This window comes from Typha latifolia, chromosome 2 (genome assembly GCF_019914945.1).
Source record: "Typha latifolia isolate L0001 chromosome 2, TyphaL0001v2, whole genome shotgun sequence".
NCBI lineage: Eukaryota > Viridiplantae > Streptophyta > Magnoliopsida > Poales > Typhaceae > Typha > Typha latifolia.
In genome coordinates, this window is record NC_133087.1 from 3,561,528 (window position 1) to 3,588,871 (window position 27,344).

At 38.7% G+C, this 27,344-nt stretch overlaps 4 protein-coding genes across 12 annotated transcripts; 2 read left to right on the forward strand and 2 right to left on the reverse strand.

Annotated features, from left to right (window-relative positions):
* The first annotated feature begins 376 nt into the window (after nt 1–376).
* Nucleotides 377–9,428, forward strand: LOC140782589 (sterol 3-beta-glucosyltransferase UGT80B1). Of its 9 annotated transcripts, XR_012107907.1 has the most exons (18): nt 377–509; nt 1,280–1,351; nt 1,447–1,540; nt 1,632–1,804; nt 1,999–2,069; nt 2,218–2,299; nt 3,441–3,542; nt 3,677–3,732; nt 4,525–4,596; nt 4,860–4,894; nt 5,117–5,336; nt 5,652–5,873; nt 5,973–6,032; nt 6,120–6,159; nt 7,044–7,265; nt 7,354–7,459; nt 8,770–8,893; nt 9,015–9,428. XR_012107907.1 is itself a non-coding variant. In XM_073129232.1 (17 exons), the coding sequence occupies exons 1-16, from the start codon at nt 423–425 to the stop codon at nt 7,420–7,422; spliced, it is 1,677 nt and encodes a 558-aa protein (XP_072985333.1). In that variant the 5' UTR covers nt 377–422; the 3' UTR covers nt 7,423–7,459; nt 8,770–8,909. The 9 variants fall into 9 exon arrangements, 6 of the variants coding, with proteins under 6 accessions (XP_072985333.1, XP_072985335.1, XP_072985336.1 ...); XR_012107908.1 differs by lacking the exon at nt 7,354–7,459; XR_012107909.1 differs by lacking the exon at nt 5,973–6,032 and having other exon boundaries at nt 6,079–6,159.
* A 2,724-nt stretch (nt 9,429–12,152) lies between these two features.
* On the forward strand, nt 12,153–16,333 carry LOC140781177 (uncharacterized). The gene is made up of 2 exons (XM_073127020.1): nt 12,153–15,229; nt 15,824–16,333. The coding sequence occupies exons 1-2, from the start codon at nt 12,385–12,387 to the stop codon at nt 16,204–16,206; spliced, it is 3,228 nt and encodes a 1,075-aa protein (XP_072983121.1). The 5' UTR covers nt 12,153–12,384; the 3' UTR covers nt 16,207–16,333.
* A 1,035-nt stretch (nt 16,334–17,368) lies between these two features.
* Nucleotides 17,369–21,762, reverse strand: LOC140782326 (DEAD-box ATP-dependent RNA helicase 39). The gene is made up of 9 exons (XM_073128834.1): nt 21,148–21,762; nt 20,768–20,863; nt 20,487–20,675; nt 20,231–20,371; nt 19,698–19,838; nt 19,083–19,225; nt 18,410–18,539; nt 18,232–18,280; nt 17,369–18,107 (listed from the first exon to the last, which is right to left on the reverse strand). The coding sequence occupies exons 1-9, from the start codon at nt 21,673–21,675 to the stop codon at nt 17,650–17,652; spliced, it is 1,875 nt and encodes a 624-aa protein (XP_072984935.1). The 5' UTR covers nt 21,676–21,762; the 3' UTR covers nt 17,369–17,649.
* A 755-nt stretch (nt 21,763–22,517) lies between these two features.
* On the reverse strand, nt 22,518–24,879 carry LOC140780990 (uncharacterized). The gene is made up of 4 exons (XM_073126731.1): nt 24,681–24,879; nt 24,096–24,481; nt 23,439–23,603; nt 22,518–22,931 (listed from the first exon to the last, which is right to left on the reverse strand). The coding sequence occupies exons 2-4, from the start codon at nt 24,393–24,395 to the stop codon at nt 22,833–22,835; spliced, it is 564 nt and encodes a 187-aa protein (XP_072982832.1). The 5' UTR covers nt 24,396–24,481; nt 24,681–24,879; the 3' UTR covers nt 22,518–22,832.
* Nucleotides 24,880–27,344: the final 2,465 nt, after the last annotated feature.

The following is a 27,344-nucleotide window of genomic DNA, read 5'->3' on the forward strand; positions in this document are numbered from 1 at the left end:
TAAAATTTTTATAACAATTTTTATCATTAGTAAAAAAGAAGAAGATAATTTTCATTGTACTATAATATTGGGTAGCATATATTTGAATAATTTATATAGAGAAAAAGATTTTTTTTTTAATTTGAGTTTGGTGTTAATCATAATAGTAAAATTTAATTAAAGAATGCCATTTTTGAAAGAGTACAAAAAATTTAGCTGCAATTATGATAATTATAAAATGTAGTGTTAATTATGATATTTGGAAAGTTTTTAGTGGTAATTATGTTAAAAATTCAATAAAAAAAAGTAAAAGGAAAAAAAAAGCCAAAGATGAACATTAGTTGTCCTATTGATTCGAGTTCGGATCTTCCATTGCTCTGATCCGTTTACACTTAGACGTCGTTCTGGATTCGAATCCAGTTTGGAGTTTGGTAGGAAACTCGATGGAGGGTGACCTCGGCGCGAAGGAACGGAGACCTCGAGCGGTGTTCATGGCCTTCGGTACCAAAGGCGACGTCTATCCGATCGCGGTTGTAACGCGTCTCCTTCTCTACCGCTCTTTACTCATTTCTCGAACCCTAGAAATTTTGATCATGAACTATACGAAGTTGCAATTCTTGCAATGGTCGCGAACCACATTTGGTTCTTCAATCCGAGTTTAATCTTAAAGTCAAATTAGAGTTGTTGAAAGGCTTAAATCGGATGTATCATCTTGAATTTTAGGTCATCCTTTAGATTCCGTCTCCTTTGCCTTGTATTGCCATCGATTAGACTTATTTTTGAAAGATTCTTGAGAAATGCTCATAAATGGATGATTCATGTACCTCTGAAAGAAATGATATTCCTTTTTTCTAATTATAATTTATATTTATGATAGAAGACAACGCCAGATAGTTTTGATGTGCTTTTTACGATAGTTAATGACTTAGAATGATGGAACATTATTACCTCGAGTGAGGAGAGGACTCTCTTTCTCCATGGTTGTCCGAAAAGGAAGAAGAAACTGCACTATATTTGGGATTTATGTTGCAAAAACGTATTAAAGTTAACTTTGCAATTGTAAGGTTATTGCATTGTGCATTTATATGTCTTCTTTTTATATCTGATTACTGAAAGCCAATAACCAATAATGAAGTGCGAAGGGGTCAGTAAAGTTTCAGTTTTGTTGTCATTTTTATATGTTGTGTTTATCGGATTTCTTAGATCCCCATTGCTTTATAATTTCAAAACTTGATTATGCTTTTGTGACCCAATATGACACATTATATCACCACTTAAACAACACTATTTTTGTTCACAGGCCCTTGCTACAGCTTTTGCATGTGACCAGCAGCACTACCAAGTGGTTTTAATAACCCATTTAGCTCATCAGGTCTGTTGTAAGATGATATCTGTACACCCAATTTCATTTATGAGCCTGTTTAGTTGCCCAATCTTGTTGTTTGGAATAATGTTGTGATTTTGCAGAGTTTAAGTGCACATTTGGCATGTAAAAATGTTACCTATATGCCAATATCCAGTGCCCCTGTTCTTGCTGCTCATCAACACGACAACATCTCAGGTTAGATCTTCAAAAGATCCTCGACATCTCTGCATGTACTTCATTCCTTTTGTACACACAGTAAGAAACGTCAACATGTTTTAACTTTTAGTAGGTTCTGAAGGTGAGATTCCTCAATCACATGTCGACCAAATATCATTTTCTTTGCGCAAAAAGATCATTCAGAAGGAACACAGGCAAGAATGTTTATCTGCACTTGAAGGGGTTTTTGGAGATGATCCAAGCATGGAGGGTGATTTTATTGCTATCAATTTCTTTGCTTTGGTAACCAGAAATTTCACATGCTAATCCTTTTTATTATGCTTTTAATTTCTAGCTGCTGTGCAGTATGAAGGAATTCTTTGCGTTTACATCCTAGGGTGCCATATCTTGCTATTTTGAAATTTGCATGTCCTCTTTATTTTGTGTTTTAGATACTTTTTATCTTGTGAAGTATTTTATCCTTTCTCGTGATCCAGGAAGGTTGGCATCTTGCAGAATTATTCCAGGTTGAATGTGTTATAACTGCTCCTTATCTTGTTCCTTACAGGTACTATGGCTTTTCTTATCCATGGTAATGTTTTATCTATTATTCAGTACACTGTATATTGCAGTGTGAACTTGACATTGGTTGTTTTTCTGGTATACTACTTTGTGGAGTTTACTTTCATCTTCTAACATGTCATTGTCTTGTCTAGTGCCCCTTCATCATTTGAACGTCAGTTTAGACAGGAGCTTCCTTTCTTGTACAAATATTTTCAAGAAGCTCCCGCAAACACGGTATGGGTATGAAAGACTTTTACATGCATTATTGTGTCTTATGGGTTTCATGACATGCATGTTTGTTTGCATTTTTATGGCTAGTTAATCAGAGTATCTCTATCTTCCCAACTGAGTTGTAGTTGCCTCTTTGGAAAATGGACTGAAGTCCTTGAATTGCATAAGATGATCTTGGATTGAATTGTGAATTTGGAGGCAGAATTGGACATGGTGTAAGCATGAGTGGAGTTCAAAATGAAGTTGATTGCTTACCTAATGGGAAGTTGAAGATAAACATACTTAGTGAAGCTGAGAGTTGTTTACTAGGGTTAAAATCTGCGGTGCTCCTGCCATTTGTGACTATATTAGGACGTAGGTGAATTTGATAAAAGCAGTAAAAAATGAATGGTTGGGAAGATCTCTGATCTGGCCCTTTTGCAAATAAAATGTGTCCTCATGATTATCTGCATTGCCCATCCAATGATATTAGAGCTGATTAGCCATTTAACATCATTATTAGTTATTTGAAGTAGCGATATAACCTGCAGTATGGTATGGCTGCAACATGTTATAAAGTGATTTCCTCGTTAACCCTATTCCACAAAAGGGAATGATTGATGGGTACTGGTAGTAATCTCTTAAATACCATCATGCCAATTATGAGTGATCCATCTATCAGAAACTTAATTTGGTGCACTAAAACTCCATATGTATCTTTCCTCTGCTAGAGGCAGAGCAATTGTAAGACTTCCAAAGAGGCATATTTCTCAGATAGAACTTCATGTACGAGCAACTAAATTGCTGTTGAATGAAGCTATCATGGACTCAGGTTTAATGGCTCAACAGCATTTTACTCATAGTATATAACCACAAAATCAGACACAACTCCTTGGAGCTCTCTCCTTGCAGTTTGGGAATCTAGATCCTAGCACATTATTCTCCTCTAGTATATCATAACAAGTAAATTCAGGAAAATAATTACCAGCAATGGGTTCAATCTACTGATCTTCCTTCTGTTGTACTTTTGATTGTACTTTTAAGAGTAACTTTCAACCTTGCTTCATGCATGGAACACTGAATTTACTCTGTACTGGCTTGTTATACTCCCCTTGAAAGTCTCATTTGTGTTGCATGAGATTAAAATGTCTTAAATAATTGATAGGTATGCTGGAAAGATATTGCCCACTGGATGTGGCCACTCTTTATGGACAATTGGGGATCATGGAGAAGTGATTGTTTGAATCTAAGTCCAGTGCCTTTCACAGTGGGTTTAACCTTTACAAGCACTGTTGCTTATAACGGCTCTTTAACATTGTTCTGTTAATATATTATTCACCACTTCTCTTTCTTTCCTTTTTTGGGGGAATTTCCTTGAAGTTGCTTTTGTAACAACTGCAGGATCCAGTTACTAATCTTCCTTTGTGGCACATGCGGGCACAATCACCACTACTACTGTAAGATTCAAATACTTTCAGCATAAACTGGCAATTATGAAATTTGCGTGTTGATTTAGAAACATATGTTGGGTGAATTGTAGTTTTGCCTCTCCATATAGACATGGTGGCCTCATTCTCAAGCATCAGCTGTAAGGAGCTGTTCTCAGATTCTATTTGAACTAATTGGAAAAACCAGACATGCTTATATTAATTATTGTGTAGGACTGGTTCGTAATCTTGCTCAAGAATTTCATAGTTGAAATCTGGTTGGGTCAAGAATTTCAATGTTGAAATCTGGTTGGGAATCAATGGACGAATGATACCTGAACTGCCCATGTATATGTTGGTTGCTTCAATATATCTACTTTGCTTGCTTAAAGAAAGTATAGTATAAACTATAGTAGATAAATTTGCTGAGATAATATCATTATATCTAATAGGGCATTCCTTGATGTCAAAAAGGACACGGTTAATGACAACTGGCTGATACCAGTGTAAAAGTGTTCCAGTGACCAGGTCCTCACGAATGTTGGGTCGAGGGAGTGCAATATGTTCATAGAAGTCATCCCCAAATCCAATAGGTGGTTTACTTTACTCACATTCACACCACTATGGTGGTGCCAATATCTGACATTGGATACTCATCGAAACTTTTTCAGTATTCTACTATAGTAACTAGTAATCCCATTAGACTTTTGACATCTTAAAGTATTCTATTTCAACTTGTATGTGGAAGGGAGGTACTTAAACCATAAGAATGAGCTAGTAGCTTTTAGTTTGTCTGAACAAATTATTAATGTGCAATTGTAGGTTTTATTTATTTTGGAACCAACTCCTTCGGGAGAAGGGGTGCCTCCTCACAAAGGGGGTCACAATGACCAGGTAAGGAGCAAATGGATTAATAATCTGATACTTGTTTGTATTCTGATATTTGATGATTAAATCATACTTCAACATCGTGTCTTTCCGAGACACCTTCATGATTTTAGTTATTTTTATTAATTTTATTTTGAAGTGAGGATAACTCTATTCACGTGTTAATTATATCTTGATTTGATGTCATTTTGGCTTGTGTTTTAAATGTCTTATTGCATATATATGCCAATGAGATTGTTGAAAACTTGAACTCATTTTGCACTAAGCAGGTATGGGTTCAGCAAGGAAATTGTAGAGTTCCCAGGTATGACTTAACTTTCAGTTTTGAGATATTGCTGTTTCAGTTAGTAGTTTAGGCAATTGATCTTCAAATTGTTCTTAAAGGGTACTTATCAAATATCAATAACATATAAAACTTCTAGTTCAGTGACATTGTATTATTTTCTTTGAGTGCTCCATTGGATTGATTGATCTGAAGAGCTGACTTTTTAGAATCTGGTTCTGTGTACTAACACAAGCATGACAGGTTATTGGCCATCAAATGTTTACATTTGCGGCTTCTGGTTTCTTCCTATGGAGTGGCAATTTTCATGTCATAGATGCAGGGAAATTTTTCGTCCAAATCCTTATAGATCTGTGATTTCCATGGACAGACTTTGTGCAAATCATGCTGCCCTACAGAATTTTCTCATGGATTCCTCGAGACCATGTTTACCAGTATTTGTAGGGCTAAATTCTATTGGAAGGTACATTATATGCTACTGAGTAAAATAAATGGCACTTCTCATATTCTTGAGTAAAATAAAAATCTCCCAGAGTTCTCATGTGCAGTTTCCAGTCCAAATTTAATAGAACAGAATGAACTAAATCAATAATCAAGTTGGTCATGACTTTAGTTGATGATGAGATTCTCATTTATTTTCGTCGTCCAAATTCCTAGTTCAATTTGATTTGGGTAGACCAACAATCTAACTTGCACAGATGCTCCAATTATTTATGGCTGTTTTTGCAAACCCAATGTTCATTTTGCACAATCTCTTAGATGAAATCCATCATTGCAGCATGGGTTTTCTTAGAAATCCTCAAGCATTTCTGATGGTACTTGAAGCTGTTGTAGAGAGCACAGAGTATAAATTTGTCCTTTTCTCATCTGGTTACAAGCCACTAGATGCTACCATTCAATCGATTGCTGGTGCATCATCAAAATCAGCTGTACTGGAACGAGCTGTGTGCCATGAAGATAGCACTTTCCTCTTTAATGACCGTCTCTTCTGCTTCTCTGGGTAGGAATTGTCAGAATGTTCACAACTTCACTATCTTTTTGATACTTCTTCCTTTGTCATTTAATATTTAATGGATGTTCTTTATCGATATATTATCAGCACAATACCATACAGCTGGCTTTTTCCTAGATGTGCTGTTGCAGTTCATCATGGAGGCAGGTGAGGGACTTGAAATTATTTTAACTTAAATTTTTTTCCTGAACAGTTGATGAACTGAATTTTATACCTGCCCTGATTTGAGAACAGTGGCTCCACTGCTGCAGCACTGCATGCTGGCATCCCTCAGGTTGTAAATGGCACTTCTGATATTCTTCTTTTGTTCTGGTTCTCTATTCGTGTTGACATTGCTGTTTCCAAGTGAAAGAAAATCTGGAAGAACTGTTTAGATTGGCTCTTGTTTCTCTGAAATTCCTGCTGCTATTGTTGCAATACACTTTTCAATTCTATCTATATTCATTTTCCTCTTCATCTATAAGGAACATGCAGTAGCCTATGTCTATTCACAATCTATTTATTCTTAAGAATGCATCATAAGCTCTGTTGTATCTGATCTATAGCCAATACATTTGTTGGCTTATCTCACACAAAAATGAATAGTTACTTTCATGGCTATGAAGATTCATTCTTTACAAGTTGTCATGTCTAGTCATATTCTGGAAAGCATAATTTATCCCATTTTACTATGAAAAAAACTACAAAATTTAGTTAGTTGAGGTGTCAACTAAGTCTGTCCTCTCGAAGCCTGTTAAACATATTCTATAGAAGCCAACAGAAATTTTTCCGTCAAATTGTACACACACATGCATGTTGGTCTGACATATGCTAGTCAAGTTATGCAGGTAAGGAGTGAATCTTTCTATAAACACTTACAAATAGACTCATTTAATAATACTAATTAGTGCTAACAACTTCCCTGTGCAGGTGGTGTTAGTTATAAAGTGAACAATTGTATGGTTATTAGAAGAATACCTCAGAATTTTTGTTAGTTGAATTTCTTGTATATACTTCTAGTTTAGACAAACAGATTTAGTTATGCACATCCAGTTTCTACTTATGCATTTAGGTAGTGTTTGTGAGAGTTTGTTCTTTCAATATGATTTAGTTCACAAGAAAGATACTATTATTCCTCTTCCCACATGCAAAGAGGTATTAATATTTTTGTTTATGCAGGTTGTGTGCCCCTTCCTACTAGATCAGTTTTACTGGGCGGAGAGGCTTTGCTGGCTAGGAGTTGCTCCAGAACCACTACAAAGACAGCATCTGATTCCAGATGATAATGACATCTCAAGCATAAATCAAGCTGCAGGTGCCCTATCCAGAGCTATTAAAATGGCATTATCCCCTGAGGTCAAAGCTCAAGCAGCTAACATAGCTCACAGAATTTCTTCCGAGGTATGTGCAATGTGGTGACTCAGTTTCCTTTCAGATTTGTTTCACTGCAACAGCTGAACCTATTAAATAATCCATGTATGTTTTCTAGGATGGAATTGGGGAAGCCCTGAAGGCCTTGAAGGAAAAAGTGATCCCTCCATTTAATGATGGAACATAGATCTGATCTGGCACGGAACTCAATATTTACTGCCTAGGCATGTTTTAATTGCCATAAAATCCCCTGTTTCTCTGGGCTGCCTAAACTTTCGGTCCTAGTTTTATGTGGTTTTCTTCTCTCTAAATTTTTTCAGATTTTAGGTAACAAGTGAAAATCTTCTGGGCAGCTGCCAATCAGAAGCGAAAGATAGTACTCCGAAAAAATTGATGGAAAAAGAAAAGAGAACCTGAAATAGACCAATCTTCTAATATCATGAAAATTCACTCCAACTAACCAAAGGGAATGGTAAGGTGCATTAAGGAGGATTATTAGGCTCTATCAGCTAGTTCAGTACTCAACAAACAGTTGACGATTATGGTCCCAAGGTCTAAAATGCCTAAACTCTAGATAATATGTGCATGAGTCTTCTCACTGATGTGTGGAATGATTCAAACCATTTATTTTGTTAACAAGGGGAAGTGCAAACGGTTGTTCTTGCATGAATTCAAGACTTCTCTTTGCAACGGAATAAGGCTCAGAAATCATTCTGGTTATGGGAAGTTACTAAGTTGAACTATACTTAGTAAGTTTATTAGGTAAAAACTTGAAGGGCATGGAGTGTTAATAGAAATGGTCAATTGAGAGTGAAGATTAGCTTAAGAAAGAAAATGGGTCAGCTGCATTGTTGCTTGCACACTTTTGAAATCAAGAATGTTTCAACCTTGAACTCTAATGGGTGCTAAGTACCACGGTTCATTCTTCAGTTATTAACAACAAAATTACCTGAGCTGTTGAATATTAGCAGCCAAAACTCTTGAAATGAGATGTCTGTTCCAAATGGTATCTCCTCTGATTCACACGCCACATCTTGTAGAATGTTTTCATTAATTTTTTTGATTTCGTAAGGGAGCACTGCAAAGTCAGTTTTGCAAATGTTCCAGTTTATGTTTTCCAGGTTCCACACTCTTGCTGATCTAACTACTGGTTATTACTTTGAATATGTTCTCTGCTTATTTTCTAAAGCAGTTTCCTAGTTTGTTCATTGTGTATCAATCATATTCTTTTATACTGTTTAAGGTGTATATTCAACCTCTGAAATTTCTCATCCTTCATTTTTGTTGTCTTGATTAATACTAAGTTTTTAGCTACTTGTCGTATGCTAATGTTTCTGGCCAGACAGTTCTCATGCAAAGAAACATACAACAGGCTACTGTAGAAATATATACAATTTGATCTTTCTTAATTTGAAATGCTTAAATAATTTTGAGATACCATTTTTTCTTCTTCACTCAAAAAAGTTAGCATCAAATTACTATTTGTCTCTCTTTGTATTGGATTAACTCATTTCTCTTAGATTTTTGTTCACAGTTGGTTTACTGAGACGGAGGCAGGGATAAGAATCCAAAGTTATCTTGTTGTTGGTGCTTATATCTTTCAGATTTACCACTCTTGCTTGATGAGCTACAGTAAGAAGATTCAGATCAAACAACAGGTACTTGCATGGATATATGAAGTTGTTATCTCTTAGAGGGCTTCTTCCTGGCTCGTGACTGCCACTTAGGATTTGTGCCCTTGATATATAAACTTCAGTGAAAGCTGGACTTTGGTTGCAGTGTGAAGAAAATAATAAAAGATGCAATGTAAAGGAACACAGTACACAACCTATCAATTAGGGTTTGGGGCTCCATGGGTAAAAGACACAAGAGGTGGGCTAATCTAAGCAAAGGCTAACACATAAAGCCAAGAAGGTATAGATGCACGACTTCTAAAGCATGGTAATTCAATGAGAAGCTTACTTAATTGTAGGGTTTGCTCTTGGTTTCCTCCCTTTGATGCTTCAAGTACTAATTTTTTTATTGCATGGCATAATGTATATCCTTGGTTTCGAAAAACTTGTATAGTTTCTATAACTCTTCGGGGACAGGGAATTTTTTTTTTGTTGAGAAAATTTGGGAGAAGGGTTTTAAGGAAGCTACAAGAACTCAATTTTGTTTGGTTCATGCAACTAGAGCTTGTTCTTTGTATAAGTGCATTTTGTTGTATGCTTTTATCTTTTTATCCATGTTTGTTTTACACTTGTTGAACAGGGTATTTTGGTACATTACTTTTATTGCTGAATATACTTTGCGACTTGAATCCATGACTATTTCCAAATTAATCTTACAACCCAGTAGAGAGAGAGAGAGAGAGAGAGAGAGAGAGAGAGAGAGAGAGGCACACATGAGTGATCATAAATTCTTACTTGCCATTAGGAAGCTTTAATGATCATGCTAGTCAAACAGTCAAACTCTTTAATGAGCTTTTATTTTTTTATTTTGAGATATGATAATGACCTTCTTACTTATCCCTTACCACCTCGAGGAATTAAATCTCTACAACCATACTACTCATAATGATATAAATCGTAGGTCAAGCCATTGGTACGTGGGATCGGATAATATTATCCTCTTCCTTGGGTAGTCCAGTGTGCCACCAAAATGTTAACTACAATATGCACCTGCAGTTCAACTAGTTGTTTACGTTTCAACGTTGTCAAACATATTCAAATAGATATTGTTATGTAAAAGAATTTAATTTTTCTTGGATCTTTTATTTTTGTGCTAGTTTTATTACTTTTTTTCTTTTCTTTTCTCGTTAAAACAAAACATTTGAATACAACCTCATTGTATGCTTAATTCTTGAAGTGTAATAATTAGTTAGTATCATTTTTAATAATTTTTAAATACCTAAGCTACTCAGGCTACTCCTAAGTTACTTATCTGTCTTTTTAATAATGTTAGCTCACTTGTTCAATCTATATCTAAATTTATAATTCCCCCCCTCCAAAAAAGAAAATTCCTAAACTACCCTGTTAAGCCTTATCATCCCCCAAACCACCACCCCAACTAAAAAAAAAAAAGAGAAAATTCCTAAACTAGCCTTAACAGGCCCAACACAATATAATCACAATTGCTGAACCCAATCCCTCAAAGTACCGGACTGGGCATGCTCCCAATGCAATGTCTCGTGTGGGTACGGTCAAAAAGGAAAAATAAATAAATAAATAAATAAATAAATAAATATGAAAAGCCCCAAACCAAATCCTTCAATAAAAACCCCACCCCTGGCCAAATCGTGAACCGTGCCGGCCCAATTTTAATATCCACTAACGACTCCCAAATCGGACCGGTTTTATTTTTCTAATCCTTCTCATTAGCCCAATTCCCAAAACACCCCCACCACTCCCCTCTTGGTTACTTCACCCCTTCTGAATTACTTAATCTTAACCTTGTGGCCTCTTCTCTTTATTCTAATATCTTGTGATCTCTTCCTCTAACCTTATTATTATTATTTATATTTGAAATTTTTATCAAAAACACCTTATGTTTTAACTTTATTATTATTCCACTGCTACACTTTGCTTTAATCTCAACTGACATAATACAAAACATCTTGTTACTTTAGAAAAAAGAAAATCCTCTTTTATTTTACTTTAATCTAAAAAACTCTACTTAAAGATACAAAGATTATTTTACATCTATAAATAATTCAACTCATCTATGTGAATGATATTTGATATTTTTAAGATATTAAAAATAAAATGTAGACGATAGAGTGAGACAAACTTAGGGTGTTTTTAATAAAAAATTTCCTCAGTATTCCAAAGCATGGAAATGGGGTTAGCCCTTTAACTTTAACACAATCCCCTAAGCGTTGCCTCGCTCGTATTATCATCAAATATTGCCCTTCCCAAGGGGGAGCTCTCATCCTGTCATGGCTTGGCCTGCTGGAATCTGAGCAGACTTGGGCCCCACCCTGAGCACATGAAATGACAATAATGCCCTTGATGGCTTAGGGCATTGGTGGAGACTTGAGGGGTAGGTTTTGGGATTAGGGAAGTGGATAAGAGGTTTCGACCAACCCAAGGCCACTCCGCCGTAGCCCAAATGAATAAGTTGGGCTAATTTTGTCTTTTGCTACTTAGAAATATTTGTAGATGCCCCTTATTTGCACTAAAAACCTTCCTATTTCTTTTCAAGATATATTTTAACTTTCTTAATTAGAAATTTTGAAGGAATTAGGACAATCCCGTTGGGCCTGGATTGGGCCCCACCGCAGAGAAGGGACAAAGGAACCACCCTGATATCACGTGCGCGGTCCACCCGGAGGATCCTCTGAAGAAGCGGATGCACGGAACCTACAGCACTCGGTTTCCAGAAAAGCAACCGAGGGATGAGAAGTACCAGACCAGACGTAGAGATTCCAACAATCGAGATGCAGGGAATCCTTTCCCGTTGTTATAGTCAGATTTTCTCAGACAAAATCGGGGAAGATTTGCTAATTGCCATTAGTTTACTCTCAGGATCCTCTGTACCATTACCGACGTCTAGTATTAATTATTATTGTTCTATTTCCTCTGGAAGCACTAGAGAAGCTCAACTTCTTCTAAACTATTACCTATTTTTATGTATAAATATTTTTATTTATATTTCATAATATATGAACTTCTTTAACTAGGTAAAACTTCCAAAATAACTCTTCACATCATTAGTTATAGTAAACAAGTTAAAAGGATGAGAACGTTGTTTGATATTTTATTATTGACGACGTAAAGAGGTAAAAGAGATTAAATTGTTGACGGAGTCAAAGCATCACAAAATATAAACAAAAGAGTCTAATTAAAGTGTAATTAACCTCATAGATTAAGATATAATATATATATATATAGTGAGAGAGAGAGAGAGAGAGAGAAGCAGACACCATACCATGGCCTCCGCTTCCGGCTTCTCCATATGAGTCTTAAGTGCAGCCCAAGCAAAAGAGAAAAGAAAACCCCATCATCACCACATCTCTACGTCTCTCTCACATGCACATCTCTTTCATCTTTCTCACTGCTTCCATGCAATCACTCTCCTTCACACTCTCTGTTCCTTCTTTAATGACACCCATTTGAAGTATTCATCACCTTCAAATTTAACCTTCTTCCATGTTGCATTTGCTGTTATGTTGAACTCCAAACACCAAACAAAGAAGATGAACCTCGCCACCCTCCTCCTAGTAGTCGCCACCTTCTCGGCCATCACACCAACCTCTTCTTCTCTCTCCCCTGATGGCAAAGCTCTTCTCTCTCTAACACCCACCTCTTCTTCTCTCTTCCCTTCATGGGACCCAACCAACCCAACCCCTTGCTCATGGCAAGGCGTCACTTGCTCTCCTCAAGGCAGAGTCATTTCACTCTCCATCCCAAACACCTTCCTCAACCTCACCTCCCTCCCCTCGGAGCTCTCCTCTCTCTCCGGCCTCCAACTCCTCAACCTCTCCTCCACCAACATCTCCGGCTCCATTCCTCCCTCGCTTGGCCTCCTCTCCTCTCTCCGCTTCTTAGACCTCTCTTCCAACTCCCTCTCAGGCCCAATCCCTTCCCAAATTGGCTCCTTGAGCTCTCTCCAGTTCCTCATCCTCAACTCCAACCGCCTCTCCGGCCAAATACCCCCAACATTGGCCAATCTCTCCTCGCTCCAGGTCCTCTGCCTCCAGGACAACCTTTTTAATGGCTCCATCCCGTACCAGCTTGGCTCCCTTGTCTCCCTCCAGCAATTCCGCATTGGTGGTAACCCCTTCCTCGCCGGCCCGATCCCGCCGCAGCTCGGGATGCTGGCCAACCTCACCACCTTTGGCGCCGCGGCCACCGGGCTCTCGGGCCCGATTCCGGAGGAATTCGGCAACTTGATCAATCTGCAGACCTTGGCATTGTATGACACCGACGTCTCAGGCAAGGTTCCGGCCTCGTTGGGCTCGTGCTCGGAGTTGAGGAACCTCTACTTGCACATGAACAAGATCACTGGCTCCATCCCTGCCGAGTTGGGTAGGCTACAGAAGCTGACTAGTCTTCTTCTTTGGGGTAATTCTATCTCGGGGCGAATCCCGGGTGAGCTCTCGAATTGCTCGGCTTTGGTGGTTCTCGACCTCTCGTCGAATAAGCTCTCGGGGGAGATACCAAGCGAGCTTGGAAGGTTGCCTGCCTTGGAGCTTCTCCATCTTTCAGATAACATGCTTTCTGGATCCATACCGGAGGAGTTGAGCAATTGCAGTAGCTTGACTGCTCTACAACTGGATAAGAATGCATTGTCTGGTTCCATTCCATGGCTATTTGGGGACTTGAGGCTGTTGCAAAGCCTCTTCTTGTGGGGCAATTCGATATCAGGGACGATTCCGCGGTCGTTCGGCAATTGCAGTGAGCTGTATGCTCTTGATCTCTCTAAGAATGAGCTCACTGGGACGATCCCAGATGAGCTGTTTGGATTGGAGAAGCTTAGCAAACTGCTTCTGTTGGGGAATTCGTTCACCGGAGAGCTACCACCGAGCCTGGCGAATTGCCAGTCCTTGGTGAGATTGAGGCTAGGAGAGAATAAGCTCTCTGGAGAAATTCCAAAGGATATTGGTAAGCTGCAAAACCTAGTCTTTTTAGATCTATATTCTAACAACTTCTCTGGGAAATTGCCTGCCGAAATTGCCAACATAGCAGTTTTAGAGTTACTTGATGTGCACAACAATGATCTCATAGGAGAGATCCCTCCCCAGTTTGGAGAATTGATGAACTTAGAACAGCTTGATCTCAGCCAGAATAGATTCACTGGGGATATCCCTTCCACTTTTGGTAATCTCAGTTACTTGAATAAGCTCATCCTGAGCAACAATCTGCTATCTGGGTCACTGCCAAAATCTATCAGGAACTTGCAGAAATTGACCATGCTGGATTTAAGTGCAAATAACTTATCAGGTCCAATTCCTCCAGAAATTGGATCGTTGACAAGCTTGAGTATTAGCTTAGGCTTGAGCTCAAACAAGTTTGTTGGAGAGTTACCCGAGGAGATGTCTGGTCTAACACAGCTACAGTCTCTAGATCTTTCAAGTAATGTGTTGTACGGAGGGATTGCAGTGTTGGGTTCGCTTACCAGTCTGACATCTCTCAACATATCATATAATAACTTCTCTGGTCCAATTCCTATCACTCCATTCTTTCGCACTCTTTCTCCAAATTCATATGTTCAGAATCCAAATCTCTGTGAATCTTTTGATGGGTATGTCTGTTCTTCAGACCTTGTGCGTAGGACTGCTCTCAGCTCAATTAAAACTGTAGTTTTGGTTTGTGCTGTCCTGGGTTCCGCTGCTTTGTTGTTCGCCGTAACTTGGGTTTTGATCAATAGGAGTAGAAAGCTAGTATTGGAGAAAGCAATGACTGGATCATCACCTGGAGCTAATGATTTCTCATACCCCTGGACCTTCATTCCATTTCAGAAACTAAACTTCACTATCGACAACATTCTGGAGTGCTTGAGGGATGAGAACATTATCGGAAAAGGATGCTCTGGGATTGTCTACAAAGCTGAAATGCCCAATGGGGAGCTCATCGCTGTGAAAAAGCTATGGAAGTCAAAGAAGGGAGATGAGATAGTGGATGCATTTGCAGCTGAGATTCAGATTCTTGGGCATATCAGGCACCGAAACATTGTGAAGTTACTAGGATACTGTTCAAATAAGTGTGTCAAGCTTCTACTCTATAACTACATTCCCAACGGCAATCTGCAAGAGCTTCTGAGAGATAACAGGAATTTGGATTGGGAAACAAGGTATAAAATTGCAGTAGGATCGGCACAAGGTTTAGCCTATCTCCACAATGATTGCGTTCCTGCCATACTTCACAGAGATGTTAAGTGCAACAACATACTGTTAGATTCAAAGTATGAAGCTTATTTGGCTGATTTTGGGTTGGCCAAGCTGATGAATTCCCCTAGTTTCCATCACGCAATGTCGAGGGTGGCTGGTTCTTATGGTTACATAGCACCAGGCAAGTGAATCCTTCTTAGAACCATGCAAGTTCTTTCTTATTTGCTTCACTTACTAGGGTGCCATGAATAGTTTCAATCCTGCAGATACTGCATTCTTCTTGTCCTGCGTATTATATTAAATTTCAAACATCGTTATCTGTTTTTAGGTTCTACTGGTCCACATGCTTCCAATTCAATCAATCAAGACTTTCAAGTTTCTATCTTGCCCATAGATTAGAAACATTTCTTTTTTGCTGTTTCTCCATAATGCATCCAAACAATCACTTGCGCTTGTTTGCCTTGGATACTTTTACCAACAGAAGCATCTGTTGACTCTTTCCAGTGCCTTGATGCTAAAGCTGAGGTCTTCATTGGCTTCTTTTCTGAAGAGTAGATATCAAGCTTTTAGAGACGCATGTATCATCTCTTTAGATCCAATTTAAAGCTTATCATACAAGTATGTCATACGTTGTGCATAATTTCTCAAATATAGAATAATCTGTGACTGCCACCATTTGTGAAGGAAGGATCCATGGAATATCCCCTCCACTGTTAAGGTTCCTCTTAAATTATTTGATGCCTATGTTACTAATGAATCACATATTTTTCTCCAGAATACAGTTACACCGCAAATATAACAGAGAAGAGCGACGTTTATAGTTACGGTGTGGTCCTCCTAGAGATATTAAGTGGGAGAAGTGCAATTGAGCCAATGGTTGGTGATGGTCTCCACATTGTTGAGTGGGTGAAGAAGAAGATGGGGAGCTTTGAGCCCGCGATCAATGTGTTGGATTCAAAGTTGAGAGTCATGCCTGATCAGATGGTGCAGGAGATGCTGCAGACTTTGGGGATTGCCATGTTCTGCGTCAACTCATCTCCATCGGAGCGGCCCACCATGAAGGAGGTGGTGGCATTGCTGATGGAGGTCAAGAGCCCACCTGAAGAATGGGGAAAGAATTCACAACAACCTCTCATGAAGCCAACAAACCATTGCTAACAAACAGATGTGTCTCTTCTTAAAATTTTTCTTCAGAGGGTTATCTGGGTGACTTTTGAGTAATTCCCAAAGAGATGGAAGGTTTTAGAAATATTGTGATGTCTACTAGCTTTTTGATGTTAGAATAGTTGTACAGTTGCATTGCTCTTTTCAGCTTATTTAGGATTCTTAATGGAAACCATCAAATCCTTTTCTCCTGCCAATACATTAGAACATCTTTCATATGATATTAAAGCAACTATAAGTTTTGTAGAAAGAATAGACGGTGATAAAAAAGCACCATAGACAAGAAGTAAAACCTTTTATGTGCAAAAGAACGAGCAACAGGGTCAACCATCATCAAAAGTACGTAGAATAGCACCTGAGTTTTATGTTCTGGGAAAGGGAGGCATGCCCATGCCCATGCCCAGATGCCTACAAAGTTCAAAGTGTTCATGGTGTTCCCTCTGTACCATTCAAGGCTTTTGTCCTAGGCATGGCAAGCTCTTGAGAGTTTGTGGCCTGCCACTAACTTCCAAACATCCAATTTGGCACATGAAATTGGATATCTGGACGGCAAATGCCTGCATGCATTGCCACTCCCATGTGCACCGACTTCATTGGATCAGAATGGGTCCCCTGGTTGGCTTTGTTGACTCATCCAAATCATCTGAAGAGCTTGTGTTGAAAAATATCAATCATCTTAAGAAAAAAAAAGTTTGAGTAGAAAAATTCATCTTTACTTACACAATAGAATTATTAATATCATATAAGTAATTAAGTATTATAATAATTTATATTTTTTTGGTTAAGTTTATGTAAAAAGATAGACAGTTTCACATTATTTTAGATCATAGAGAGGCAAAATAATACAAATGAAAATTCTTACGACGGTTTAATTTTAGACATTACCATAGAAGAGTAATTTGAAATCACTCCTACATATAATCCGAATGTTGCATGTTGGTGAAGAAAGAAAGGCCCAGAGACAAAAAAATAATCTTAAGACGAGAAATCACATGTTAGTTCTCAAGCACATTAGAAGACGGAGTATATTCATCACTCTTCTGGTAGCTCCAATATAATGCGTATCCGTCCTAACACAAGAATATCAAAAGCATGACAGCATATCAGGTCTTTATTCGAGTGGGACTACTGACTAGACGATATACTCCTTTCTCAATGAATCAAATTTAACAAGTCAGGTTAAAAAAGTGTTTATTCCCAAAATTTCTTGATCATCTGTTGATGAAGACTCCAATTACAACAGACAGAAACGACATCACCGTGACTATAGTTTCATACTACAGGATACTGCTGGATTAAATGCTCAACAGAATGTAGAAAATATAATCATGTAAAGGAAAAAAGAGTCAAAAAGATTCAGCATCTACAGGTTATCTTCTGACGATTCTCTTTTGAAGAAAAGTTTTAGGCACATCTTCCGACGATTTAAACCCTATATCATGTTGCCCGTAATGATCTCCGAGAAGAACTGCGTCCCCTGAAGCCAACAACACTGAGTTTAGTCTTCTTGGGTGCATCCACCTTTTTACTCTCTGATCTCTTATTACCATTTGGAGTTCCCACACCACTAGCAAAAGGTCTTTTTGCTTTTGAATGTGTAGCAGCAGGGTTTGCTGGTTTTTTTCCTGCTTTCGCTGAGGTCTTCTGGGAAAATGTAGCTTTTCTACCCACTTTGGGGAATTTCTTAGGTAAGGCCACACTAGTTTTATTTTTCTGATTAGAAACTTTCACAATCTTTGATTTATTTCCTTTCTGAACAATCTGCCTTGGACTGGTGGCCTCCTTCCTATCATAGTTAACGTTAAGAGCTTCCAAGCTCTCATTTTTCTTAATGGCTTCTTCAATTCGAGTAGCTAACAGAAGATCCCTCTTTGCAACTAGGCTCGTAACCTTACCTACATGACAAAATTAGTGAAATAATAAAATACCCTGTAGAAATATTTCTAAGAGAAATACATGAAGCAAAGCATAATGCAAGTACTAACACCATTGAACATGGACAAAAGCATCTCTGCCTACCTTTGGCACCCATACGAGCAGTTCTTCCAGTCCTATGAAGGTAGTCAATCTAGAGACACATTAAAATTAAAAGGATCAAACATCAAAACCTTATGTAGGAGAATAGGAGAATAGGAGACTAGGAGAAGTGAAGCTGCATGCAGCATAAATATGATCAATGGAAAAAAGAAACACTTACAGAATTCAATGGGAAATCAAACATGATAACATGGTCTACATCTAAATCCAGACCTCTGGCAGCCAAATCTGTGCATACTAGTGTTGGACAATCCCCATCTTCACTCTTGAACTTTTTCAGGTTCTCAACTCTGCCATCAGTTATTTCTAGATAGTACAATAGTTTATGATAATTCCATAAATTAAAGTCAAACATGATTTTTCCAATAATTATTCAAGATCATGCAATCTCATTCTTAGTATATGGTTTTCCTGAAAACTGTACAGATGTAGTTGCATGGAGTCTTCCATATCCAATACAAATGGAGGAGATGAAAAAGGAGATGCTTAAATCAAAATGGATGGCATCTTACCAGAATAGTACATAATTTTGAACTTTGTTGACTGAATGGCTACATATTTTTTTAGCTTCATTAACTAAATGGCTACATCTTTTGAATGTTGTTAATATCAGTCATTCAGAAAACAATAAATTAACAAGAAGAATAATCCAGAAAAAAAGGCAGATTTAACAATTGAAATGGACATGCAAATGAGACCCAAATAAAAACATCCACAAAGTCCTTTAATTGTTTCTTTTGAACAGGCCATAGTCCATACCGTGAGATGCATAGATTGATATTACCGAAAACAAAGAGCAGAACTGGGTAGCAAGCAAGAATAAATCACCACACCTTTCCTCTGCTGGCACCTCTCCATGGTAATTCACAGTGAGGATCTGACTTTCACTTAGAAAATGATCCACAGCACGACTTGAGTTTAATGTATTGCAAAACACCATTACTCTATCTCCCTTTGCCAAACTTGGCTCAAGAACCTGCAAATTAATATTTGATGTAACTTTACAGAGTAAAGAGTAATCACAAATTCCATATCCCAATATCATAAGAAAATTGAGGTAAAAAATGAACTACGATGAAATAATCAAAATAGAGAATTGATACCATAAATTGAAACAGTGCAGACATATAAACTATGTGAAGATCCCATTCTTACGCAACAAGCATTACAAAGACAATTATTCTAACACATAATACCAAATTTTTTATGAGATTTAAACATTGGAATAAATCACAAATTTAAGGCTTTTACTTCCATAGAATGCCTAAATCAAGGTCAGCGGTCTTGTTCTTAAGACTTTAAAACTTATAGATCATAAATTAATTGTGAACTTTTCAATGTATATGTTCCATGGCAGCTACGGAACCGAGAATTAATGCCTCAGTCGTCTAAAGAAGAGAATTTACTACCAGATTAGCACTGAAAACATCCCATTGCTTAAAAATTACCTGTAGTAGAGCTTCTAGCTTGTTTTCCGAACCAGAAAGTTTGATGAAATCATGCCGAGCAGATGCAACTTTTCTGTGCAATGTGGATGTCCTCAAATGGATAATTCCTTGAAATTCCTCATCAACCAAGTTTTGCACTGCCTATATAGAACAAATAAGTCAAATATCACGCTTACAGATGAATTCAAACAACATACAGACACCAAGAAAGACAAAACAAAACAAAAATATAAGGCAATTATAATTTTCTTTGGAAACAGCACACTACTTGTCATAATGAAAAAAAGTTTATCACCATAGTGCATGATTACAAACAAAAGGAGGGAGAAGAGAAGCTTATAGAGATTTGCGGGTCCATGTACGATAGTAAAAATGATATATTGGTATGAAAATATGATGTAAATCTCCAGGTCAGGAGCAACAGCAAAAATTGCAATGACAAGAAAGGTGGTAATACAATATAAACCAGCCACATATTTGACTTCACATTGAACTGCTACTCATGTCATAGATAATGTTGGTTAACATTAAACCTTCGTCATGGTTGCAGTAACTAAAACAGTCTGAAACCCTGGATCATCAAGTTTTGCTGCACGATTCTTTAACGGGCCAAGAAACTTCCGGATATCAGGGCCAAAACCTCGATCAAACATTGTATCTGCCTCATCCAGGACCTGGCTTGCCGATTAACAAAATTAGTCCAGAGTAAATGAATTATAGAAATGGTCTTAGATGAAAATTACTAAGGATAAGGCCATTGAGTTGCTAAAGGATCTCAAGACAACTTACCAAGTATTTAATATCTCCATAGACCATGTTTCCTTCTTCAATATGCTGAAGTATCCTCCCTGGTGTCCCAACAACCATATCAACTGGGCCATTTAATGAATCCTCTTGAGGCCTCAAGCGACCACCTCCGCTTATCATTGTCGACCGAAATCGTGCATGATGGCTGATAGATTTTGCAACACGGAAAACCTACAAGGTAATAAATACAAAACTGCTTCTCAAACACACATCTGACATAGTCTTAGAGCTCTTATATCATAATCTTCACTAAAGCACCCAACCTGCTCACAGAGCTCTCTCGTGGGGCAAAGCACAACAGCTCTTGGCCGCCTTGGTCTCATAAGCATACCAGAGAGAGCTTCATCCTGCCGCATTAACTGCAATAGTGACGCTTCACTCAGTCTATGAGTTTAAACACCAAAAATAATATTTAACTGTTTATCGCTTCAGTGCAAATACAGGAACAGGTTCAAGAAACTCCTTCAAGCAGTCATCACAATATCCAAATTTTATGGAGTCATTAAAGTCATATATTTCCTCTTTTATTTGGAAGTCCTGTTGCTACTCTAGTTGCTTCCCAAAACTTTTTTTTTCCTCGCATTCTTACTGAAATACTGTGGTATAGTACCCTAGTTATATCAAAGAACAAGAGAGGAAGGACCTGAACAAGAGGCAGCAAATAGGCAAGAGTCTTCCCCGATCCAGTATGCGATCCCAAAACAACGCTCTTGCCCGCGAGCACCGCGGGCACCCCGATGCACTGGATCTCCGTGGGCACTGAGATCCCCATCTCCTCCAAAACCCCCATGACCTCCTCTCCAAGTCCCAGCTCCTCGAAGCTCGAAGCCCTCGTGCTCTCCTCCTTCGCCTTCGCCTTTTTCTCGGACACCTCTGTTGGGCCCCGGAGCGGCGCTTTGGCCGGGGCGAGCTTGGCGGCGTCCTTGAGGTGGCGGAGGCGGAGGCGCTCGAGGAGTACGGCGTGGCGGGAAACGTCGGAGTCGGCGGCGGTGGTGGTAGTTGTGGCGGAGGAGGAAAAGGAGACGATCTGGTTAGACCCTAGGTAAACCCTAATCCTAGGGGAGGGTCTAAATCGGGAGGAGGAGGTGGAGAAGAGTGAGCGGGAGAAGAAGGAAGAGGATGTGGAAGAGAGGGAAAGGAGGGTTCTTGCGGTGCCGCCGCCGCCGGCCATGGCTGCTGCGGCTGTTGTTTCAGTGGAGCGGGAGAGAGAAATGAGTAGTGGATAGATATTTTGGGAGGATAGAAAAGAGGAACGAAGTCGGTGGCGCGTAGACTAACAAGTCGCTTGATTTAAACCGAAGTCGTCGTCGAACCAGCTAATAATCATTCGTCAGCGACGATGTTAGAATCGGCACTCCTACACTTTATAATATAATTATAATTTACACCTTACATTTTTACTATGATTTAACGAATATATATAGAAAATATTCTAACTCATTTAAACTAATACTATCCGAGCCCTTATTTACCTTAATATGACTTAGTCGAAAATATTTTCATAATTTCTTTAGTATAATTAACTTAACTCAAATATTTATTTAAATTTATTTAATGACAGAATATTTTCAACGCTAAATTATAAAAATTTCTCTTGACTTATTTGATATGTATATATATATATATATATATATATATATATAATCACGTCTAGACTTTGGAAGCCAGTAGAATTATTACCATCACCTACCTATTAAGCTACTTTAGGTGGTTCTCCTCTAAAATCATCACGAGTTAATTTAAGAGCCAATCTACGATTAGAAGCTGTTTATTCTTAACTGTACAACACTGCTAAGAGCATAAACCTTTTAGAAACAACCGGCATAACAAATGGGTAAACTACTTTACAAATGTAGGAATCAAACATCCCGGAGGCAAAATATTAATCCAGCTTATCCCAACAAGACAAGCTAAAAATGCAAAAGATGAAGCATGAAATCTACTCGAGGATTATTCATGACACTTGATCAGGTTGGTTTCGTCGACGTCTGCGCATATAAAGTACAAAGAATATACCTTGAAAGCATAACATCATTTGAGGCTCTCCTCATACTTCTTAATGAACCTTTTAAGTACAAGAGAGAAAAAGATCACAAAGATGATTGCTTGTATCTTTCCAGCATAGCAAAACAATATCAGATAATAATAATAATGAGTGTGGATAGGAAAACAAGATCAAGATCGTAAAGCTATAAATTGTCTTGCTCCAGTTACACATTGTCTTGCTGTAATCCTAGCTATAATCAGAAGCCAGCTGCAGACCCAACTAAAAAGGTCGTAGCATAAACAGTGATCTTCCACTGAATGCATCAGTTGAACAGATTTATCTTATTCGTACATTTCAGGCTTAAGGACACCAACATAAGGCAAGTTCCTGTAAAGTTCGGCATAATCCATGCCATAGCCAACAACAAAGTAATCCGGGCACTGCAAATAAGATAGATGCCTGTAAGTGAAAGCATTAATACCAAGGGAGTCATTTAGTATTGCTATGTGCACATGGTTATTTAACAACAATCAAAAGAAGACAGTAAAGACAGTCAAGACCAACAGCTTATTGCAGGTAAACAGAATGGTTTTATGAAAATGAACAACAAAAACAGAGGTTCGAAGCATCTGTTTCTGTTTCGATCATATTGACTATATCGGCATTCCGTTTTGGACAATTTAGATCAAGGGTCAGCCAAATCGGTCCATCTAATTCAGTGATACGAATTGAGATCAACTGATACTTCGATCCATGATAAAAATAATCTCATAAATTACGTCGGCTGAAAAACAGAAAACTAAGAAAATTAACTATGCCAAGATCGACATTCTTTTCTTTTTGTTCTTCAATTCAAAAGAATATTGCAGCACAATTTAAACAGAGATAACTTGCATTTTCAACTTCATCCGGTCATCCTTGGCATACATAGAGAACAAACTTCTTACCTCAAAACCCCGGTAGAATTTTCCCTCTCCCACTAGCTCAAAATGAACTTTCCTCCTTGCAGGTTTATCAAGGAAGCTGCAGACTGATACAGAACATGCTCCTTTTCCTTCCAGGTGTGAGATGAGACAGGATAGTGTGTTCCCAGTGTCTACAATGTCCTCAACCTACAATTGCATATCCCTTGGTCAATAAATAAACTTAAACAATCACCTGGTCAATATAAAAAAACAATGAAGTGTTGATACTAAGGAAAAAAAAAACAGACAGCATAATTGAACACTCAAAATGAAGTGCAAGAATAACAGGCAATTAAAATACATTCAGACATTAGTGTAAATGGTGAACTTAGCTAAACTATGAAAGGAAGAGCAATCTAGAATCAATAGCAACTCAATTATACTAATGAAATCTATTATGTCTTCAAAGAAGCTCCACGCCAATCAAGTAAATCCATTAAATCCATGCCCTGATAAGATTTCATTAATAGTTACATTATCACATAACACATTGCTCCCTATGACGTATCGCCAAAATAATTCCATCTTTCCTTGACTTGTGCAGTAATAAGATAATCAACTCATGCTTCAGCAAACTTTCCACACAAAAACCAAAAAAGATCAAAACTTTAGGCAAAATTATCCAAACAAGAGACTCACCAAGATGACATGCTTTCCCTTGACATCGATCTTAAGGTCACAGGAAATTCTAGGCCTCCCGCTAGATTCCGTCCCTGACCCATACGACTCGACCCGGACGAAGTCGACGGAGACCGGAAAGGTCATCTTCCTCACTATGTCGGCGAGGAAGAGGAAAGCGCCGGTGGCGACGCCGACGACGACGACAGGCGGAGAAACCTCCCTGAAGTCGGCGGATATCTCAGCGGCCAGCTCGCCGACGCGGCCGGAGATTTCCTCCTCCGTCCAAAGAATGCGCTCGATGTCGGATTCGGAACCCATGGGAGAGAGCAGGAAGAGGGATTTCACGGATTGGGTTAGGGTTAGGGTTAGCGTTAGGGTTTATACGTTTTATCGTTTCTTAGATTCTGCTTGCGATACCCGCGCGAAAAAGATCGCAAAAATTCGTAGATAAGATAAAAAGGGAAGCATGGAAGCGAATCGAATCGACGAAAAACAAAAAGGCGAGAAAGTAGTCAGAAATTATTTTCCTCCACTAATTTCCTGTGCATTTGTGGCATTTTTCTTAAAAAATTTTGAGAATAAAAAGGAAAATTTACTGCTTACTTGACCCTTGCCGTTTCCACTCCAGATTGACACGAAAAGAACGAAGATCTTTTAGCGGTTAAAAGGCCTATCTGACTCTTTTGGCATCTAATTCAACCATGAATAGCTATAATGGCCCTAAACTTATCGATATAAGCTCCATTAGATTGTGATTCAACCTCCAGCCAGTCACAAAAATAAGCCCCATCACTACAGTAATCCATTTACTCAAGAAATAGGTGATGAATACTTTCCTCACCTAAGTCCACACGTAGTACATATAGGTTCAAAATTAAAATATAGAAAATGTTTAAATGAATTTTAGTAGGAAATTTCCCATGTAGCAACTTCCACACAAAAAATCTTAGACTATGGAAACCTTAATTTTTGAAATTTTGGTCCATTTAGCCCAAGAAGTTCCGCCATTGGAGGAATTGTTAAAGAAACACAGGCACTTAGAAGAGCCTGCAATTTGGGGCCCTAAAACCAACGGTCTTTGGATCCAATAGGCGCAATATGTAACATAGAAATCTTGAAAAAGTATTCTCATGAGTCTTTTGTTGACACACCCAATTTTAGTTTTCTCTAAGTCTCGTATAGGAATAATTTCACTTAGAGTGAGTTATAGCCTATTTAACACACACCTTTGAATTTCTTTTTAAAGTACAATTAGCCCATCTAACTATTGAAAACTTCTTAGATACTTCTTTTGTTAGTTTCGGTAAAAATTTTTATTGAAATACCGACACCTCCAAATATACGTGTAAACCGTGTGGGTAAATTCCCCACACGGTGCACAGGTCACAACAAGTCTTCAAGATACACATCCAAAATACATCGCTAAAGTTCAATATACAATGTCAATCATAACGTCCTCGTAAGGGCTCAATATAACTAATAGACGTAACTGAAATAAAAAGGCAGCTACCTGCACCTGCATCCCCTAGTTCTGAAATGATGCCACTAAGAGGTAGTGAGCACACAGCCCAGCGAGTATAATCCACACAATCTATAACAATGAAATTACAAGTGCATATCTAATGCATGCTTATAGTTGCTAGCAATAACAATACGCTTGTTTAGATAACTTACCATGAGTTACTAAATCCATACAATTAATAAAGACTACACGTCACTATCTTGAAACATATTAGTTCCTAAACGTATCAGGAATTTAGTCATTCCATGCTCACCAAGGCATTAATTATGTTTTATCATAGCTCACCGAGTCATTCACCACATAATAGATACTCTCAAGAAAGTCATCCATCACATAATCATCCATCATCTCATATATTGGGGAGGATAAATACACATCTAGCTGTAATGTCACCTACACATGCATGGCGACACTATATGTGACCGGTTATTTATAGTCATCATACTAAGAACCTCGGCCGTAAGCCCATATCTCACTCTCTTTAAATCATCACCGCCCACAGCGGAAGAATCGGGAGCCCTCAGCTCATCAACGAACGGACGCCCTAACCCTGCGTCGTCGGGTATCGCTAGAGATATATCTCCGCCTCACAATCATGTTCTTTTATCATCATAATCTAGTTCTGACTATGCAGTATAATTACATGAATGCCACATAGGCTCCCGACCTCAGGTGTAGGCTGCTAATAGTATAATTATATAAGATACACTCTACCCTTAACCCTGGACTGAGTGAGTAGGGGTATAGGGGTATTGCCTAGTCAGAACTCGACTACTAATGATAGGTGAAAGTGGTGCAGTGTTTGTGAGTACATAAGGTATATCATAGTCATCATGATCGTTATAGTCTATATTCACAACAGATATTTATACATCGTTACACTAATGTATATGCTAGCATTCTCATAATATCATGATGAGTAAACTATCAATAATACTCGCCTAGGTCTCCACAGTACTCTAAATCTCATCAGCTAGCCGGCTCCTCCGAAATCCCAAAATCATCTTCACGCAGTGTCAATTCTATTAATTTAATATAATAAATTTCCTTATTAGGGAATTTATGTTTAGGCATATATATGAGTAAGGGTCCTCTAGGTGATTTCTATGTCATCATAAAATTCACACTAATTAAGTAATAATAATTTATTTTTAGGATGGTGGTTACGCTAATTAATCAAGCCCCAAATGGGCTAGGCTGGGGTATTGGGTTAGGCTCAAGCCTAACCCAATAGGCAAGGGGCCTTGGTGTTGTAGCCCACAAGGTTGGCTGAAGTGGCCTAGGGGTCCAACCACAGCCCACCCAATCCACGCCTAGTGGGTCGCAGTTTGGACCGTAGCCCACCCAAAGAGGGCCCGTGGGTTGCGGTCTTACCGCAGCCCACCAAGGGAATTGGTGGGGGTTAAACAACCCCCACTCTCCCTCACTATCTCCTTCTAAGGGAGGAGACAGAGGGGGAGAGAAGGGCTCGGCACTGCCGGTGGCCCATGCCGTCGGCAGCCCGCCCTTGACGTCGGCGACCCACGGTTCTCATCCGGGGCGGGCGGCTGGCCGAAGGGGAGGGAAAGAAAAAGAGGAAGGAAATCGAGGAGAGAGAGAGGCGCGACCACTATTGAGGTCGACGGCACCGGCGGTGCAACCACGCGGCCGAGAGGGGTAAGACACGGTGAAAGAAGGATAGATAACAAAAGTAAATTAATGGTGTCGCGCGGTTGGCTTCGTCGCCCGTCGGCCAACCCGAGAGA

What these genes read in the sequence shown, in the direction of transcription:
- LOC140782326 (XM_073128834.1), bottom strand. Translation starts at nt 21,675, where the DNA reads ATGGCCGGCGGCGGCGGCACCGCAAGAACCCTCCTTTCCCTCTCTTCC. An exon ending in TTACTGCAACCATGACGAAG is followed by an intron (nt 19,839 to 20,230) that starts GTTTAATGTTAA and finishes TGTTCTATATAG; the next exon opens with GCAGTGCAAAACTTGGTTGA. An exon ending in TTGATTTCCCATTGAATTCT is followed by an intron (nt 18,281 to 18,409) that starts GTAAGTGTTTCT and finishes ATGTGTCTCTAG; the next exon opens with ATTGACTACCTTCATAGGAC.
- LOC140782589 (XM_073129232.1), top strand. Translation starts at nt 423, where the DNA reads ATGGAGGGTGACCTCGGCGCGAAGGAACGGAGACCTCGAGCGGTGTTC. An exon ending in TAACCCATTTAGCTCATCAG is followed by an intron (nt 1,352 to 1,446) that starts GTCTGTTGTAAG and finishes GTGATTTTGCAG; the next exon opens with AGTTTAAGTGCACATTTGGC. An exon ending in TCAACACGACAACATCTCAG is followed by an intron (nt 1,541 to 1,631) that starts GTTAGATCTTCA and finishes TTTAACTTTTAG; the next exon opens with TAGGTTCTGAAGGTGAGATT.
- LOC140781177 (XM_073127020.1), top strand. Translation starts at nt 12,385, where the DNA reads ATGTTGAACTCCAAACACCAAACAAAGAAGATGAACCTCGCCACCCTC. An exon ending in TTATGGTTACATAGCACCAG is followed by an intron (nt 15,230 to 15,823) that starts GCAAGTGAATCC and finishes ATTTTTCTCCAG; the next exon opens with AATACAGTTACACCGCAAAT.
- LOC140780990 (XM_073126731.1), bottom strand. Translation starts at nt 24,395, where the DNA reads ATGGGTTCCGAATCCGACATCGAGCGCATTCTTTGGACGGAGGAGGAA. An exon ending in AGGGAAAGCATGTCATCTTG is followed by an intron (nt 23,604 to 24,095) that starts GTGAGTCTCTTG and finishes ATGCAATTGTAG; the next exon opens with GTTGAGGACATTGTAGACAC. An exon ending in AATTCTACCGGGGTTTTGAG is followed by an intron (nt 22,932 to 23,438) that starts GTAAGAAGTTTG and finishes TCTTATTTGCAG; the next exon opens with TGCCCGGATTACTTTGTTGT.